Source organism: Nycticebus coucang, chromosome 20, assembly GCF_027406575.1.
Source record: "Nycticebus coucang isolate mNycCou1 chromosome 20, mNycCou1.pri, whole genome shotgun sequence".
Lineage (NCBI taxonomy): Eukaryota > Metazoa > Chordata > Mammalia > Primates > Lorisidae > Nycticebus > Nycticebus coucang.
Window position 1 is genome coordinate 50019346 of NC_069799.1, and position 17034 is coordinate 50036379.

General features: G+C 38.7%; 1 protein-coding gene across 7 annotated transcripts in view; it reads left to right on the forward strand.

Moving 5' to 3' along the window:
• The window catches only part of ARHGAP21 (Rho GTPase activating protein 21), a 157400-nt gene that overhangs the window by 135879 nt on the left and 4487 nt on the right, over positions 1-17034 (forward strand). For 5 of the 7 annotated variants that reach the window (XM_053572465.1, XM_053572460.1, XM_053572462.1 and 2 more), the window contains 13 exons: positions 510-635; positions 3431-3715; positions 6932-6996; positions 7461-7600; positions 8378-8520; positions 9332-9487; positions 9585-9663; positions 10335-10408; positions 10488-10577; positions 13435-13560; positions 13749-13790; positions 14092-14197; positions 16191-16222. In XM_053572465.1, the coding sequence (XP_053428440.1) occupies positions 510-635; positions 3431-3715; positions 6932-6996; positions 7461-7600; positions 8378-8520; positions 9332-9487; positions 9585-9663; positions 10335-10408; positions 10488-10577; positions 13435-13560; positions 13749-13790; positions 14092-14197; positions 16191-16222 (1464 nt within the window). The remainder of the gene's footprint in view (positions 1-509; positions 636-3430; positions 3716-6931; positions 6997-7460; positions 7601-8377; positions 8521-9331; positions 9488-9584; positions 9664-10334; positions 10409-10487; positions 10578-13434; positions 13561-13748; positions 13791-14091; positions 14198-16190; positions 16223-17034) is intronic. The other 2 variants (XM_053572461.1, XM_053572464.1) reach the window with 1 other exon arrangement.

The following is a 17034-nucleotide window of genomic DNA, read 5'->3' on the forward strand; positions in this document are numbered from 1 at the left end:
CATATACCAGAGGTGGCGGATTCAAACCCGGCCCGGGCCAAAAACTGCAAAAAAAAAAAAAAATAATAATAATAAAAATAAAAATAAATGCTATTTCTTCAGAGAGGCCTGGCCTTGACACTGCCAATTTATAGTTGCTTCTCAGCCATCTTCCTATTTTCATTCTTCAAATGGCGTAAGTCACAAACAGATCATTTTCTTGTTTCTTTTTAAGAAAATTATCCGTCTTTCTCCACTAAAATGTGATCTTATGACAGCAAGAAAATTATACTATTCCAGGTGTTTTCCCATGGTTAAAAATTACTTCATATAAAATAAAAAAATAATAAAAGAGAAAAATTGCTTCATAATGACGGTAGCCCATTCACATCTGACTAATTAGAATTTTTTCAAAAATAGCCTTCACTTGGAACATTGGAAGTAAAAATTGTCTTCAATTTAATATAAGTGTATACATATTTATGAGAGAAAAAGCTAATATTTTACTGTTTTCTTGGTGTTTTCTGTAGATCACAGACAGCCAGAAGTCCTCAGAAGACTCTGGATCCAGAAAAGATTCTTCCTCAGAGGTGTTCAGTGATGCTGCCAAGGAAGGGTGGCTCCATTTCCGGCCTCTTGTCACCGATAAGGGCAAGGTAGTGCGTTTTCTAAGCTTCTATGAATATCAGAAATAAGATCCTGACAAATGAAGCATAAATTCTGTATACAAAAAATAGGAAGATATCCAGGTTAAAGAATTTTAAAAAAGTTATAAAACTCTTTTTCTAAGGCCGAGAGCACTGGCTCATGCCTGTAACCCTAGCACTCTGGAAGGCCAATGCGGGTGGATCCCTAGATCCTAGGAGGTTGAGGACAGCCTGAACAAGAGTGAGACCTCCATCTCTAAAAAAATAGCCGGGCATTATGGCGGGCACCTGTAGTCCCAGCTACTTGGGAGGCTAAGGCAAGGGAATCACTTCAGCCCAAGAGTTTGAGGTTGCTGTGAACTGTGACACCACAGCACTCTACTGAGGGTGACATAGTGAGACTCTGTCTGAAAAAAAAAAAAATTTTTTTTTCTAATAAAAATTTACTTTTGGGGGGCTGCACCTGTGGCTCAAAGAAGTGGGGTGCTGGCCCTCATATGCTGGAGGTGGCGGGTTCCAACCCAGCCCCAGCCAAAAACGGCAAAAAAAAAATTATTTTTTAAAAAAAATTATAATCATTTCTGGCTCAGTGCCCATAGCACGTGGTTATGGCATCAGCCACGTACACTAAGGCTGGCAGGTTCAAACCCGGCCTGGGCCAGCTAAACAACAATGACAACTGCAACAAAAAATAGCTGGGCGTTGTGGCTGGCACCTGTAGTCCCAGCTAGTTGGGAGGCTGAAACAAGAGAATCGCTTAAGCCCAAGAGTATGAGGTTTCTGTGAGCTGTGATGCCACAATACTCTACCAAGGGGGAGTATTAAGACAGAGTATTAAGACTCTGTCTTAAAAAAAAAAAAAAGTTATAATCATTTCTTTAATTTTATACTTTTTATCCTATGTATCAACTACATATGGAATATGTAATAGTTTAGCAGTGTAAGAAAGAAATTAAAATATTTAAGAGAGGATTTTTGCATTTCTTATTAGTTAATAAGTCAGAGGATATCACGATGGCAATTCTCCGTATTAGTAATTTTTTGTTGTTGAGTAGCTGGGACTACAGGCGCCCGTCACAACACCCGGCTATTTTTTGGTATTTTTTCTTAGCAGGCCGGGTTTGGGATCGAACCCACCAGCCCTGGTACATGTGGCTGGTGCCCTACCCACTGAACTACAGGTGCCACCCCATATTAATAATTTTTAATTTTTTTTTATTGTTGGGGATTCATTGAGGGTACAAGAAACCAGGTTATACTGATTGCATTTGTTAATAATTTTTGAATTTTTTATTTAACTTTTTGTATGATTTTTTGTTTCATTTTATTCTACAAGTATTGAATTAAATGAGTATAATGTATTAATATATATATTTAGTAGATTCTAGTACAGTGAAAACTTGGCATAAAATTTTCTTAGAATACTTGAATATTTTGTTTCTAAGAATATTTTAAGGCTGCCGTAAGAGTTTGAAATTTTTAGGAAACTTCACCCTGGATATGAATGTTGTTACTTGATCATATAAAGTTGGCCAGCTTTGTTAACTTATTCATTATTTATACACATTGCTTTGGGAACGCCTTATGAGATATTTATCATTTACATTCTGTAAGACTTGTCTTAAGTTTGTCTTTCACTCAAAAGATTTTTTTTTCTGATGGTTTTTTAAATTATTTTGCTACACTAATTTTGTTTGAATTACTTTGTTCATTTTATCGTCTCAACTAAATTAATGTTGGGACTTCACTACTACCCTTGATTTTGATGTGGACTCTTTGCCTAGCTTGGTTTATGCTGTGCAATTTTTGTCCTCCTATCCTCACAAATATAGAGGGTGCCCCCCAAAAATGTATGCACATTAAGAGAGGAAAACACTATTAAAACTTATAATACTCACTGTATATCGATAACATTTATTTTGTATATTGTATCTTGTATCTCTTGTAATTGCAGAAGTCAAACATGGCTTGAGTATTACAATTTTTTATTTTTTTGAGACAGTCTCACTTATTCTGTCTTGGTAGAGTGCTATATGGTGTCATAGCTCACAGCAACCTCAAACTCTTGGGCTCAAGTGATCCCTTTGCCTCAGCCTCCCGAGTAGCTGGGACTACAGGCGCCTGCCACAATGCCGAGTGATTTTTAGAGAAGGGGTCTCACTCTGGCTCTATCAACTCATGAGCTCAGGCAGTCCACCCACCTCTGCCTCTCATAGTGCTAGCATTATTGGCATCAGCCACCACGCCCCACCTAGAGTATTACAATTTTTATTTATTTATTTATTTATTTATTTATTTATTTATTTATTTTAGACACAGTGTCTCACTTTGTCACCCTCAGTAGAGTGCTGTGGCATCTCAGCTCACAGCAACTTCCAGCTCTTGGCTTAGGCGATTCTCTTGCCTCCGCCTCCCGAGTAGCTGGGACTACAGGCGCCCACCACAACGACCGGCTATTTTTTGTTGCAGTTTGGCTGGGGCCAGGATTGAACCCGCCACCCTTGGTATATGGGGCCGGTGCCCTACTCACTGAGCCATAGGTGCTGCCCAATTTTTGGAGTCAGACACGCTACCATTGCGCCACGAGATCGCCGCCACCCAATTTTTTAATATAGTTTTTTTCCTTTCTTAAAATGTACGTGCATTTTCTCAGTACCCTCTGTATATGTGGAGGTACATCAGATGCCTGCTGTAATACGTTAGGTATGCACATATGTGCAGTCAGGATGTTGCTGACTGTGCTTATTCTGTCACAAAGATTGAGCCACGTGTTGAGTATTCAGGAATTGTTTCTTGCCTTCTAGCGAGTTGGTGGAAGTATCCGGCCATGGAAACAGATGTATGTTGTTCTTCGGGGCCATTCCCTTTACTTGTACAAAGACAAGAGAGAGCAGACGACACCCTCAGAGGAAGAGCAGCCCATCAGTGTGAACGCCTGCTTGATAGACATCTCCTACAGCGAGACCAAGAGGAAAAATGTTTTCCGCCTCACCACGCCCAACTGCGAGTGCCTGTTTCAAGCTGAGGACAGAGACGACATGTTGGCCTGGATCAAAACCATCCAGGAGAGCAGCACCCTAAATGAAGAGGTTTGTGCTCAAAAGAGTGATAGGAGATTCGACACTTTCACATTTTCCTTAAAAAGACTGAAAGACTCTGACATACCTTTTTTAAATTTTTTTTTTATTTACAAAAAATTATATTATTTTCATTTTAAAAGAAGTTGACCAAGGCCAGTGCCCTGGCTTGCGCCTGTAATCCTTTCTAGTTCTCTGGGAGGCTAAGGCAGGTGAATTGTTTGAGCTCAGGAGTTCGAGACCAGCCTAAGCAAGAGTGACACCCTATCTCCACTAAAAATAGAAAAAACTAACCGGGCATGGTGGTGCACCCCTGCAGTCCCAGCTACTGTAGGCTGAGGCAAGAGGATTGCTCAAGCCCAGGAGTCTGAGCTTGCTGTGAGCCAGGGTGACAGAGTAAGACTCTGCTTCAAAAAACAAACAAACAACAAAAAAACCTAAATTAAATAAATGGAAGTTGACCAAAAGAAAAACTCAGGTGTGCCTCTTTTGTACATGTGTTGGAAAATCACCATTACCAAACTAGCAAGATAGGTTATTTATATATTCTATATACCTTCTCAGGAGCCATGAGCCACGAACGGAAGACCTAGTTCCTCAATCTTGGTCATTACCTTTGTGACCATATTATTCTGAATCTGTTCCCTTATCTCAAAAAGGATTATTATGGGGCACAAGTTGTAGTAAAAATGTCTGTGAATATAAATAACTATGTAAATGAAAAGTAATACTGACATGATGATTTTTGGAATGGTATTAATTTATAGGCAAGAATATATTGGTTCCTAAGAAAACTTGGGTTATGAAAAATCATTTTATAAGCTAGCTTTTTTTTAATGAGGAACAATGTTTAGGAAGTTGAGGTTTTCCAGCTTGCAATTATCAAGTTGTTTTTACAGCAGGAATTTCAGTAGTAAAGGTAGTTTTTTTAAGAATACATAAAATAAACTTTTTTTTTTCTTAAGACAGAGTCTTACTATGTCACCCTTGGTAGAGTGCCGTGGCGTCACAGCTCACAGCAACCTCAAACTCTTGGACTTAGCGATTCTCTTGCCTCAGCTTCCCGAGTAGCTGGGAGTACAGGGGACCGCCACAACACCCAGCTATTTTTCTGTTGCAGTTGTCATTGTTTGGCAGGCCCGGGCCCGGTCCAAACCTGCCAGCCTCGGTGTATATGGCCGGTGTCCTAACCCCTGAGCTACGGGCACCAAGCCACATAAAATAAACTTTATTAAGTAAATTCAACACTTGTTAACTCTAGCATTTGCTCAAGAGTACCTTCTTTTTTCTTGTTGTTAACAGTTTTTTTTCCCCTATACATTGTAATTGTTACTTTTCATGACTTTTATTACTAATTAACAGAAAAGGGATGTCTGAGCCAGGTGGCTCACACCTGTAATCTTAGTGCTATGGGAGGCCGTGGCAGGTGGGTTGTTTTATCTCACGAGTTTGAGACCAGCCTGAGCAAAAGCGAGACCCTGTCTCTACCAAAAATAGAAAAACTGAGGCAAGAGGATTGCTTGAGTCTGAGCTAGAGGTTGCTGTGAGCTATGATGCCATGGCACTCTACCCAGGCTGACAGCTTGAGACTCTGTCTCCAAAAAAAAAAAACCAGAAAAGGGGCATAAAGTTCTTTTCCTGCTGGAGTATGTGGGAACACCTACATCAACTGTAAACTTAACATGTTCTCTAGTCATTTCCATTATATCTGATTAAAATTATAAACATTTTTACTATAAGGAAAAGGCCTGCACTTCTTCCTCTGATAGTTTATACCCTGCCTCGTTTATAGTTAAAAATTAACACCAGATTCTTATCAATGCAACCCTTGTTCTGCAATTACCACTGTAAAGAGAGCATTAGATCTGAATTTTGCAGAACAAATGGTCAGAGAATAAGAACTTCGAGGTTAGCTCAGTGCCCCTAGCTCAGTGTTTAGGGTGCCAGTGACAAAGTAAGACTGTCTAAAAAAAAAAAAAGCAAGTATTTTTGAAAATAATTTACCAAGGATGTATCATATGGTAGATACTATTTTGAGCATTTTGCATGCATTAATCTCAGCAGCCATATGAATGCATTCTGCTGTTACCATCTCTGTTTTATAAATAAGGAAATTGTGGCAAAGACAGGTTAAGTAATTTCCCCAAAGTCACGTAGTTATACATGTCAGGACTAGGGTTTAAATCCAGGCAATCTTATTCTAGATCTTAATCCTATAGTCTCTTAGCTGGTAAACTGAAAGAGTAAATTTAAATTTAAGATTATTTTTATGCCAAAGCTTGTGTTCTTTATAAATTGCATTGTAATTCATCATGTTCAAAATGAAGCAGTTAAAAAACAACTGAGGACATATGTCAATTTGTAATTGGGATCAACAACAAAAGAAATATCATCACTTTATGGTCAACTCTGGGTTTACCACGTGGGTTACTTTAAAAGTTAACGTGGTGGGGGTTAAACACAAACATGTTTTGATAATATGACAATCATGTTTTCTGATAATCTGACTTCCACTTGTAATACTAATTGACCCTAATTGTATTTTTCCATCTTTCCTCCAATTGTATTATTTTTAAATGCTGATCATTCTATTTACTATGATTGAGAACAAACTAGCTTTCTGCTTTCCAGTCATTTATTATAAATGATAGATCAGCTCAAAAAATATAAATATGGGCTCAGCACCCGTGGCTCTATGTTTATGGCACTGGCCACATACACCGGGGCTGGTGGGTTCAAACCCAGCTGGGGCCTGCTAAACAACAATGACAACTGCAACCAAAAAATAGCTGGGTGTTGTGGCAGTCACCTGTAGTCCCAGGTACTTGGGAGGCTGAGGCAAGAGAATCGCTTAAGTCCAAGAGTTTGAGGTTGCTGTGAGCTGTGACACCATAGCACTCTACCAAGGGTGACATAGTGAGACTCTGTCTCAAAAAAAAAAAAATATATATATATATAAATATATATGAATATGGTTACTTGTTTATACTATGCTAGGTATTGCACAAATACAAAAAATAAACAGAAAACTCTTTTGGCAATGGGGAAGGCTCTTGGAACTTTTGTCATGTGGTGCTACTGAAAAGAGGTTCTGAAACAGCTCTGCTAAGAAGGAATGATAGTGTGTTCATTGCATAAACAAAATAATTCAAAAAGCCTCAAAAAAGTGGGATCACTTATTTCTGTTTAGAATTGGTTTTCTAATTTTACCTTCTGATTATTCTATAGGACACTGGAGTTACTAACAGGGATCTGATTAGTCGAAGAATAAAAGAATATAACAGTCTGATGAGGTGAGACTCTCACCATGCATAACATACAGTTGTTTGGATATGTTAATAAAGTAGGTACCATATCCTCCCTTTCCCATGGAAGATATGCCTCAAGACTCCCAATGGATGCCTGACACTGTGGATAATACCGCACCCTATAGACACTGCTTTTTTCTGGATGGTAGGAGGGAGGTGGTGGATACAGTGTGGGGATGTGTTTTTTCCTGTACAGTAATAGGCAGGTGGTATAAATGGTGTGGGAACACCAGACAAAGGCATGATTCACATCCTGGAGGGGCAGCACCACATTGCACCATGCTACTTAGAACAGTACACAATTTCAAACTTAGGAATTATTTCTGAAATTTTCTGTTCAATATTTGGACTGTGGTTGACCACAGGTAACTGAAACCACAGAAAGTAAAACTATAGATAAAAGGGGGTGGGGACCACTGTATTTGTTAAGAAATGTTCATTTCTTTCAGCAGCAAAGCAGAACAGTTGCCAAAAACTCCTCGCCAGAGTCTCAGCATCAGGCAGACTTTGCTTGGTGCTAAATCAGAGCCAAAGACTCAAAGCCCACACTCTCCAAAGGAAGAGTCAGAAAGGAAACTCCTCAGTAAAGGTACTGATGGTAGCTTTCTTGGATAAATTCAACAGATAAGATGATTTAAGATTGGCACATTGAAGGTATTTTGCAGTTTTTCTGTACCCTCAGTGTCACTCAAAGGTCACTGCAGGCCTGGTCTAGGCTATCGGGGCCTTTCCCTCTAAGGCAGTGGTCCTCAACCTTCCTAATGCCGTTGCTGTTTAATACAATTCCTGTGGGTTGTGACCCACAGGTTGAGAACCGCTGCTCTAAGATGAGGCCCAAGACACCAGTTTTCTTTTTTTTTTTAATCTAAGCCATGCTTTCAAACATTGGTCCTTTTTATTTAATTGACAAAAACTGTAAAGACATCAGTTTTATCACACTGACAAAGTGAAGCAAAATACAACACTTTGTACCATACAAATTTGAATAACTCAGAGAATCCTGGTGATATCATTTTGACATAAACCATTCTTTTTCCTTTTGCTAAAATCTTACACTTTACAGATGACACACTCATTTTATTATCTTGCTATTTCATTTTATTTTTTTAACTTAAAGAAATTGTTTTTGTTTTAAAGAAAATCATAATACACATTGTAAAAGGGTGAAGAATTTGAAGTAATACCTATCAAAGGCTAAAGGGAGTGCCGTATTAGGGAGAGAGGATATTTGATAAATATGGGATGTATTATTTGTATTTTAGGGGTCTAGGCCAACATTGATAAAGTGTTTTTAAAATCATGATTTAAACACTCTTATTTTCCATTTTCTTTATTATGTCATTTTGTTCTGGGTCACAATCCAAAGATGATACCAGTCCCCCAAAAGACAAAGGCACGTGGAGAAAAGGCATTCCAAGTATTATGAGAAAGACATTTGAGAAAAAGCCTACCGCTACGGGGACCTTTGGTGTTCGACTGGATGATTGCCCACCAGCTCACACCAATCGGGTAGGAGAGATCACCGGCCGGCTTTCCTAAAATCATTCATTCAGTTGTGGTTATAATGGGACTCGAGCATATAGCCTTTCAGATATCAGAGATGTCAGCTGTTGAGTATTCTTTTCATAGCAGGCCTTCCTTTCCCCTGAGTATTTATGACCTGCATATTGAGTAATTTTATCTACAGTGTTTTTTCCTAATGTTTTGATTCTGAAATGGAATACTTATGTGACCATTAGGAATATATCTGAAATGCCCCATCAGAATTCATTTTCATATCATGTGTTTCTGCTTTTAGCTTCTTAAAACAAGGATGAGAGCAGGGTCCTGATAAGAAAGTGTGATGTAAACGTGTCTATTGGTTTCTAACAGTCATGTTAGGTTTCATATCAGGAGTTAATCGATATTACTCTCTCCTTCTCTTTCCTTGACTTTATTTCTCTTTATTCAACTGAACTGTTTCTTCCTTCACATAACAGATAAAAAGTAAGAAGAAAAAAAAAACAAAAACCATCAACGGAAGCGTTTCCGTATTCCCCTTACCTGCTCTGATTTCCTCTTTAGACTATTACCTCTCTGTGGGTCCTTACCTTTCTCTCCAGGCCTATTCATTCTCTTCCCACCATCTCAAACACCTCTTGCTGGTTTTATCTACTCTCTGTTGTGCACAGTCTATATCCTTTATTTGCCCTGTATTAGATAACAGCAATTCTGTATTTCCTTTTGGATACTAAGGGCCTTTTAGCTGTGATATACAACCACTGACTAAATATAAGCATTAGTGCTATATTAAGTAAAATATTTATTTCTTGTTTTGCAGTATATTCCACTAATAGTAGATATATGTTGCAAATTAGTTGAAGAAAGAGGTCTTGAATATACAGGTATTTATAGAGTTCCTGGAAATAATGCAGCCATCTCCAGTATGCAAGAAGAACTCAACAAGGGAATGGCTGACATTGATATACAAGATGATGTGAGTTTGTTTGTTTCTATTTGGAGAACTGATTCAGTTTTTTCCCCTTTGGTGGTACTGACTACAAAAATACTGTATTTCTATTTTGCATACCTAGAAATGGCGAGATTTGAATGTGATAAGCAGTTTACTAAAATCCTTCTTCAGGAAACTCCCTGAGCCTCTCTTCACAAATGGTGAGTTAGCATCGATGAAAGATACCAGGTGAAATGGTTTAAGTCACAAGTGTTAGAAAACTGTAAATTGAACCAGGAAAAAAATATTTAGGTCAAAGGAAACAAGAGGATTGGTTTAGCTGAGTTCTTACGTATACATTAAAAGCATAATTATGTACTGAGTTTTTACTCTTCTCTTGGTAAATGTCAACAAAAAATATAGTTTCTAAAATGTTTAGGTTCAATGAAATATATATTATCCTATTCATTCATATTTGCAGTCAGGTTGCAAATACATTATTACTGTTTCCGGTCAGAATTCTCCAGAAATAATATGGTGCAATGAAAGAAGAATCATTTTTTTCAGTCAAGCCAAATATTTGAATGCTATTTAAGGCACTGTAGTAGACATTGTTGGGGGTGAGGGAGGAATAGACAGGCTAGGTAAATTTAGGATGGTACCTGCAAGGAATTCACATTTTTATGAGTTTTCTTCTATTTGCTGTAAGGCTTGGAATAGCCTTAAAAAATATATCTAAAACATAAGTTTTAGAGATTTCCCTGTTAAAGGCTATTTGGCACCTTCCCAACATTCTACTCATCGTGGTTTGAAGTTCAACCTTAAAGGAAAGCTAGGTTACCATTCACCTAAGCAACTGAAGATAAATTTGTCTTATCATTCTTTTTGTCAGATAAATATGCCGATTTTATTGAAGCCAATCGTAAAGAAGATCCTCTAGATCGTCTGAAAACATTAAAAAGACTAGTAGGTATTATTTTATATTTTTGGAGGTACAATGAAAATTCAGCATTTAAAAATCCATCATGACAATAATATGTTTCAGATTCATGATTTGCCTGAACATCATTATGAAACACTTAAGTTTCTTTCGGCTCATCTGAAGACAGTGGCAGAAAATTCAGAAAAAAATAAGGTACGTAAAGTGCATGCTAAAGAAATTTACATTCAGGGTCTTTAGTGTTAAAGATAAGCTTCATTACTTCGTGCCAAACAGTCCAAAATAGGTTTATAATTCAACAAAAGCTCTAAAGTAAGTCCTTCTAATACTTGCTCTTAAAAGCAAAAGGTCCCAAAATAGAGGTGTCACCATTTTAAAAAGATGTTTTCTTTTACAGTTAACCCAGCAAGAAAATGAAAATCAGAAATCTTATTTCTTTGACTTTTGATTGTTTATCAATATTTTGCTTTTTGTCTTTTTTGTTTCTTTGAGACAGTCTCACTCATTCTCCCTTGGTAGAGCTCTGTGGCATCATAACTCACACCAACCTCAAACTCTTGGGCTCAAACAGTCCTCTTATCTCAGATTTCTGAGTAGCTGGGACTGCCGAGTCTCGCTCTTGCTCAGGCTGGTCTTCAACTCCTGAGCTTAAGCAATCCACCAGCCTCGGCCTCCCAGAATGCTGGGATTACAGGTGTGAGCCCCCCTTCCAGCCCTGTTTATCGATATTTTGAATAGATAATATATGAACATGGTGCAACAGTCAGGAGGTGCTAAACAGTATACAGTAAAAAACAGACATTTTTGTTTAGTGTTAATCATATTTCCTCCCCCCCAATTTATACTACTGTACTGTCTTTATTAAACACAACAAAATTGGTTATTCTTTAATATCATCTAATTTCAGTTCACCTTCAGTTTTTTTTAAAAGGATATAAAAGTGTAAGTCTATTTTATATTAGAGAACAGGAAGTGAGTTGGGAGGAAGATAAGAGAAAGAGAGCAGAGAAGGGAAGAAGGGGGAAGAGGAAAAAAGAGCAAGAGAATGATGTGGCATCTCAAAGAAAGAAGGGAAGAATGCCAGCTATTTTATTTCTTCTTTTCTTTTTCTTTTTTGAAGCATAGTCTTACTCTGTCACCTGGGGTTGAGTGCCATGGCGTCACAGCTCACAGCAACCTCAAACTCTTGGGCTCAAGTGACCCTCTTGCTTCAGGCTCCCAAGTGGCTGGGACTATAGGTGCTCGCCACTATGCCTGGCTAGTTTTTCTATTTTTAGTAGAGACTGGGTCTTGCTCTTGCTTAGGCTGGTCTCTAACTCATGAGGTCCAGTGATCCTTCCGCTTCGGCCTCCGAGAGTGCTAGGATTACAGGTGTTTTAATTTTACTGCAGATTTTTTTAGAGTTTTTAAATATTTTAACACTGAATCTTGAATAAGGGGATGTGGTATTTCATTTCCTAGACTTTTTTGGACCACATTTTGTGGAGTATCATTCAAGAAATAATTTGTTTTAACACTAAGAAATAGCAGGGGGTGTTAACAGATGGAAAACATATCATGCACATGGCTTAGAAAAATAAACATTGTGAAAATGTCTGTACTTCCCTAAGCAATCTACAGATTAAATACAATCCCCATTAAAATACCAACATCATACTATGAAGATCTTGTTTTTTTTTTTTTTTTTTGAGACAGAGTCTCAAGCTGTCACCCTGGGTAGAGTGCCTTGGCGTCACAGCTTACAGCAACCTCAAATTCTTGGGCTTAAGGGATTCTCTTGCCTCAGCCTCCCAAGTAGCTGGGACTACAGGTGCCCGCCACAATGCCCAGCTTTTTTTTTTTTTTTTACTGTTGGAGTTGTTGTTGTTTGGCAGGCCCAGGCTGGATTTCAACCTGCCAGCTCCGGTGTATGTGGCTGGCGCCCTAGCCACTTGAGCTACAGGCGCCGAGCCAGACTGCTATGAAGATCTTGAAGAAATAGTTCTGTGTTTTATATGGCACCAGAAAAAAACCTGAATAGCCAGTGCAGCTCTGCAAAATAAGACCTAATCTGGTAGCATCACTTTATCAGACTTCAGGTAAATGCAGAATTGCATTGGCTATTCAAGTTTTTTGATTTTATAAGTTTTATTCACTAATCTAGTTCTCATAATACTGGTTTTGAACCAAATCAATTGTTTTCTATCAAAGACTTCTTGAAAAACACAAAGGCCAGGCTGGGCGGCCAGGCCTGATGCAGTAATCCTGGCACTCTGGGAGGCCGTGGCAGCATGATTGCCTGAGCTCAGGAGTTTGACACCAGTGTGAGCATGCGTGAGACCCTGTCTCTCCTAAAAACAGAAAAACTAGCTGGGAATTGTGTCAAGCGCCTGTAGTCCCAGCTACTCAGGACAAGGTGGGAGGGTGGCTTGAGCCCAAGAATTTGAGGTTGCTGTGAGCTAGGATACCACATCATTCTACCCAGGGCGACAGAGTGAGAATTTATCTCAAAAAAATTGATTAATTTTATAAAAAAGGAAAAATATGAATGCCAACTAGGCACTGGACCTTATCATTGAAGTAGGAAAAAAAATTATGTACAGATGTGCTTGTGAAAATCCTAACTTAAAAGTATTATGTTTTTACCCGTATTGGTTATCCATCCTTTGGATTCTTTCTCATCAAAAGAACCTTTCAGAAATAGAGTGCCAGATGTACAATGGGAATTTCAGGCTATTTCCTTAAGATAAAAATCTGAAAGGGCTGAGTGTGGTGGCTCACGTGTATAATCTTAGCATTTGGGAGGCCGAGGCGGGTGGATTGCCTGAGCTCACAGATTCGAGACCAGCCTAAGCCAGAGCAAAACCTCATCTCTAAAAATCGCCAGGCGTTGTTGTTGGGCACCTGTAGTCCCAGCTACTCAGGAGGCTGAAGCGAGGGAATAGCTTGAGCCCGAGTTTGAAGTTGCTGTGAGCTATGACACCAAGGCACTCTACCGAGGGCAAAACAGTGAGACTCTCATCTCAAAAAAAAAAGAAAATCTGATATTGTGCAATAACATCCTTTGTTTCAGATGGAACCGAGAAATCTAGCAATAGTGTTTGGTCCAACTCTTGTGCGGACATCAGAAGACAACATGACCCACATGGTCACGCACATGCCCGACCAGTACAAGATCGTAGAGACACTGATCCAGCACGTAAGTGGCGGCCTCACCTCTCTCTGCAAGGGCGTTCATTTCCCTGACCATTGGTCAGGGCAGAATTTGATTATAGTTTTTTTATTTCCCTAAGAAAATTAACTTTCTTCTATACTATCCTCCAAGATAGAGATATATTTAGGAGCTCGTTTAATTTCTCTTTTCACCTTTTTCGTTTTAAATTTTAGCATGACTGGTTTTTCACAGAAGAAGGTGCTGAAGAACCTCTTGTAAGTATCGCCATCAGCGTCCGTGCTCGGTTATTTTTGTGGGACGTGAGATCCTAATGCTACGACAGTGTCCACGTCCCACTATATGCTATTATTGCCCGCTGGTCTCTAGCTGCTCAGTTTCTGACCCAAGGAATATACAATTATGGTGCTTATCTTGTAATTTCTGGTGTGTGAACGATGTAAAAAAATTAAGGGCAGGTGCCCCATTCAGTAATGTGCCTTTTACTAAATGTTGTTTGAATTGTAAAGAAAGTGTCTTTGAAGAGATGATGAAGAGATCTTTGTTTATTAACCATAGACAACAGTGCAGGAAGAAAACACTGTAGACTCCCAGCCAGTGCCCAACATAGATCATTTACTCACCAACATTGGAAGGACAGGAGTGTCGCCGGGAGATGTATCAGGTAACTCTTGCCTGGGCAGTATTGATCTCTAGGCTAAAAGCTACATGCCTAAAACCTGAAAGCCAGCAAATCAATCATAAGTAACAATTCACTATGATTTTTTTCTCCCCCTTTTCTTTCTTTCTTTCCCCTTTCTACTAATAAAAAACTTAATCTTCCTTTCCTGATTGACCTTAATTACCTTTCAGTGACTGTAATGCCTTTGGCAGTGCATGGAGTTGTGATGTTTGTCAGAATGGAAACATGAGGGAACCAGCATGCAAACCACTGTTTTGTTCTTTTCTTTCCTTTTTTTTGAATTCACAGTTTCCATGTAATAGTCATCACAAGGTAAAACAGATAAATGCTACTGAATATGTGGTTGCTGTGATGGCAGAAAGTCTGGTCTAGATCATATAAGTAGTTATGATTCCTAAGCTTGAAGTTCTGTTTAGGAGCAGCAAGTTGAGAATGTCAAACTGCTAATGGGCACAAATTTTCATGACTAGCGTGTATTAATTTGTCACTATAGATACCATAGTAAAAAAAAAAATCAACCTATTTGACATTTATTTCCTTCTGTTTTCCCCTTGCCACCCTAATGCTTGGTTAAGTATTAGTTCTTCTAGACTCTTCTGATGAAAATTTCCTCCTGCCAAACCGTTGCACTAACCCAGCATGTTGTTTTACACCATGTTCTCCCTTTGTCTCCAGTTGTCGTTTTTAGTCGCCAAAGGGTTTTTTCAGCACTTACTGATACAGGCAAATCTATACTGATGTTGAACAGGCGAAGTGGGAGGAGTCTATCACACGGTAATGTCACTAGTGGATTCGGTGATGTCCCTGATGGACAGCTGGACCTGTAGGAAGAAAGAGGATTGCTGCCCACACTGTAGCTGCCTTGTCTGCAGAAACCCCCGATTCCTGTAAATGCAAACCCAGCTGATCTGTGGTGTCGAGTTTCTCTTAAGATTATTGTAAACAGATCAATACTACTTTCTTAAAAGTTTTTCTGCTGTTTCTTGTTATTTCTGAAGCAGACCCTGAGGAGAAATAGCATGGTATGGTCTACCAGTTCTTAAAGTCATAAAGCATTTAGCCATGTGTTGAAAGGGGCGTGGCACGGGGCTCAGCTCATTAATTCTGAAAATCCATTTCCCTGAAGTCGACAGAAGAAATCTTCCAAATTGACATTATCCTGGACCCAAAAATAAATAAATAAATAAATAAATAAAAATGCTAGCCCCTTCCTACCCTCTTTATAATTGTATAATCTGAGTTTTTGCCAGACAGTAAAATGATGGTCTCCATTTTTCCATTTCCATAACAGCATTTGTTAATGGATAATTACAAAACTGGTAGCAGTTTAACCAAACTAATCAACCAAACCAGTTAAAAGGACCCCCAGCTGCACTGCTGTGAGACTGGGGTCTGAAGCTCAGAGTTCTGCATTGTCTAACGTGCAACCAAAGTGACCTGCAAGGAGGGTTATTCTCTTTTTTTTTTTTTTTAATCCATATGAGTACATTATATGCTTATAAAATTGAAGTCTGAAAGTCTGACAAAAATCAACATAAACACACCTGTACGAGTGTCTCGATTTGTAGCTAGGGCAGCCAACCATCTTCAAAGTTCTACATTGTGTATCAGCTTTAGATACAGGATGTGGTACCTAAGAAAATCCTCCAGAGGTCTTTAAGCTGCTTTACTGCTCGACTTACTATTTAGAACATTTGATGAACACTAGTGTTTTGTTCTTGTTTAGCACAGGGCTCCTTTGCCATCCCTATCATTGAGCTGGTTCTGCCTACAATTCACAGCATCCTTTCATGGCGGTGGCTTTCTGTGGTGCAGCTTGCATCTTTGTGAGCTCTGACTATCCACTGTGTTCTATTGTTTTGAGTTTTGCTTTCTCATTTTGTTCCGTGCCTGTCTCTCCCATAAGTTTTGCATTGTTTGTGGAAAGCAGTAAAGATTGGCTACTACTGACCACGTTTCCTTTAACTTCCCACAGATTCAGCTACAAGTGACTCAACAAAATCTAAGGTAAATTGTTTCATACAATTGGGGAGGGGAGTATTGTTTTTTGGCTCATTGCTGTGGTTAACATACCAGGGCATTCCTGGCTGATGAAACAGAGCAAAAAAGTCTAATAAATTGAAAAATTCTTTCCTGAGATCGGGTGTGACAGGATACTGCATTGCGAGTTGGAATGTGGAGTTTCTCATCGCATAGTTTAGTGTACTACAAAAAAACAGGGCCTTCTTCTCATTTTTTGATGTGGAAGTTTTCTATCGTATACAAAAGTGGACAGAATATAACAAGCCTCCCTGCCTCCGTTCTCCATCTATATCAGTTATCAGTTCTCAGCCGGCCTTTTGCTTTTATACTCTACCCACTTTCCTCTTCTTGGGACTATCATGAAAATATGATAGACTTTAATTATACATTTTAATAGGAAGTATATACTTTTGTTTTCAGCAAAATCATTACTTTGGTTTTTATAATTAATATTTGTACATAACTTGTGTTCCATTGACAGCAGTACCAAGTTACACAACTTTTTATAGTTCTTAGAAAGTACTTTTATTAGGGAGGCTGAGGCAAGAGAATCACTTGAGCCCAAGAGTTTGAGGGGTTGCTGTGAGCTGTGATGCTGCAACACTCTACCAAGGGTGACAAAATGAGACTCTGTCTCAATTAAAAAAAAAAAGAAAAAGTATTTTTATTGAGTATATCTAAATTTTGCTCTGCTGACGCTGTAGCAACTAAAATTGTCAATAAACTTAAAACACCGTTACATTTTATAATGAGATGAATTCTCCATGCCAAGTATAAACATAAGAGGATTGCACATG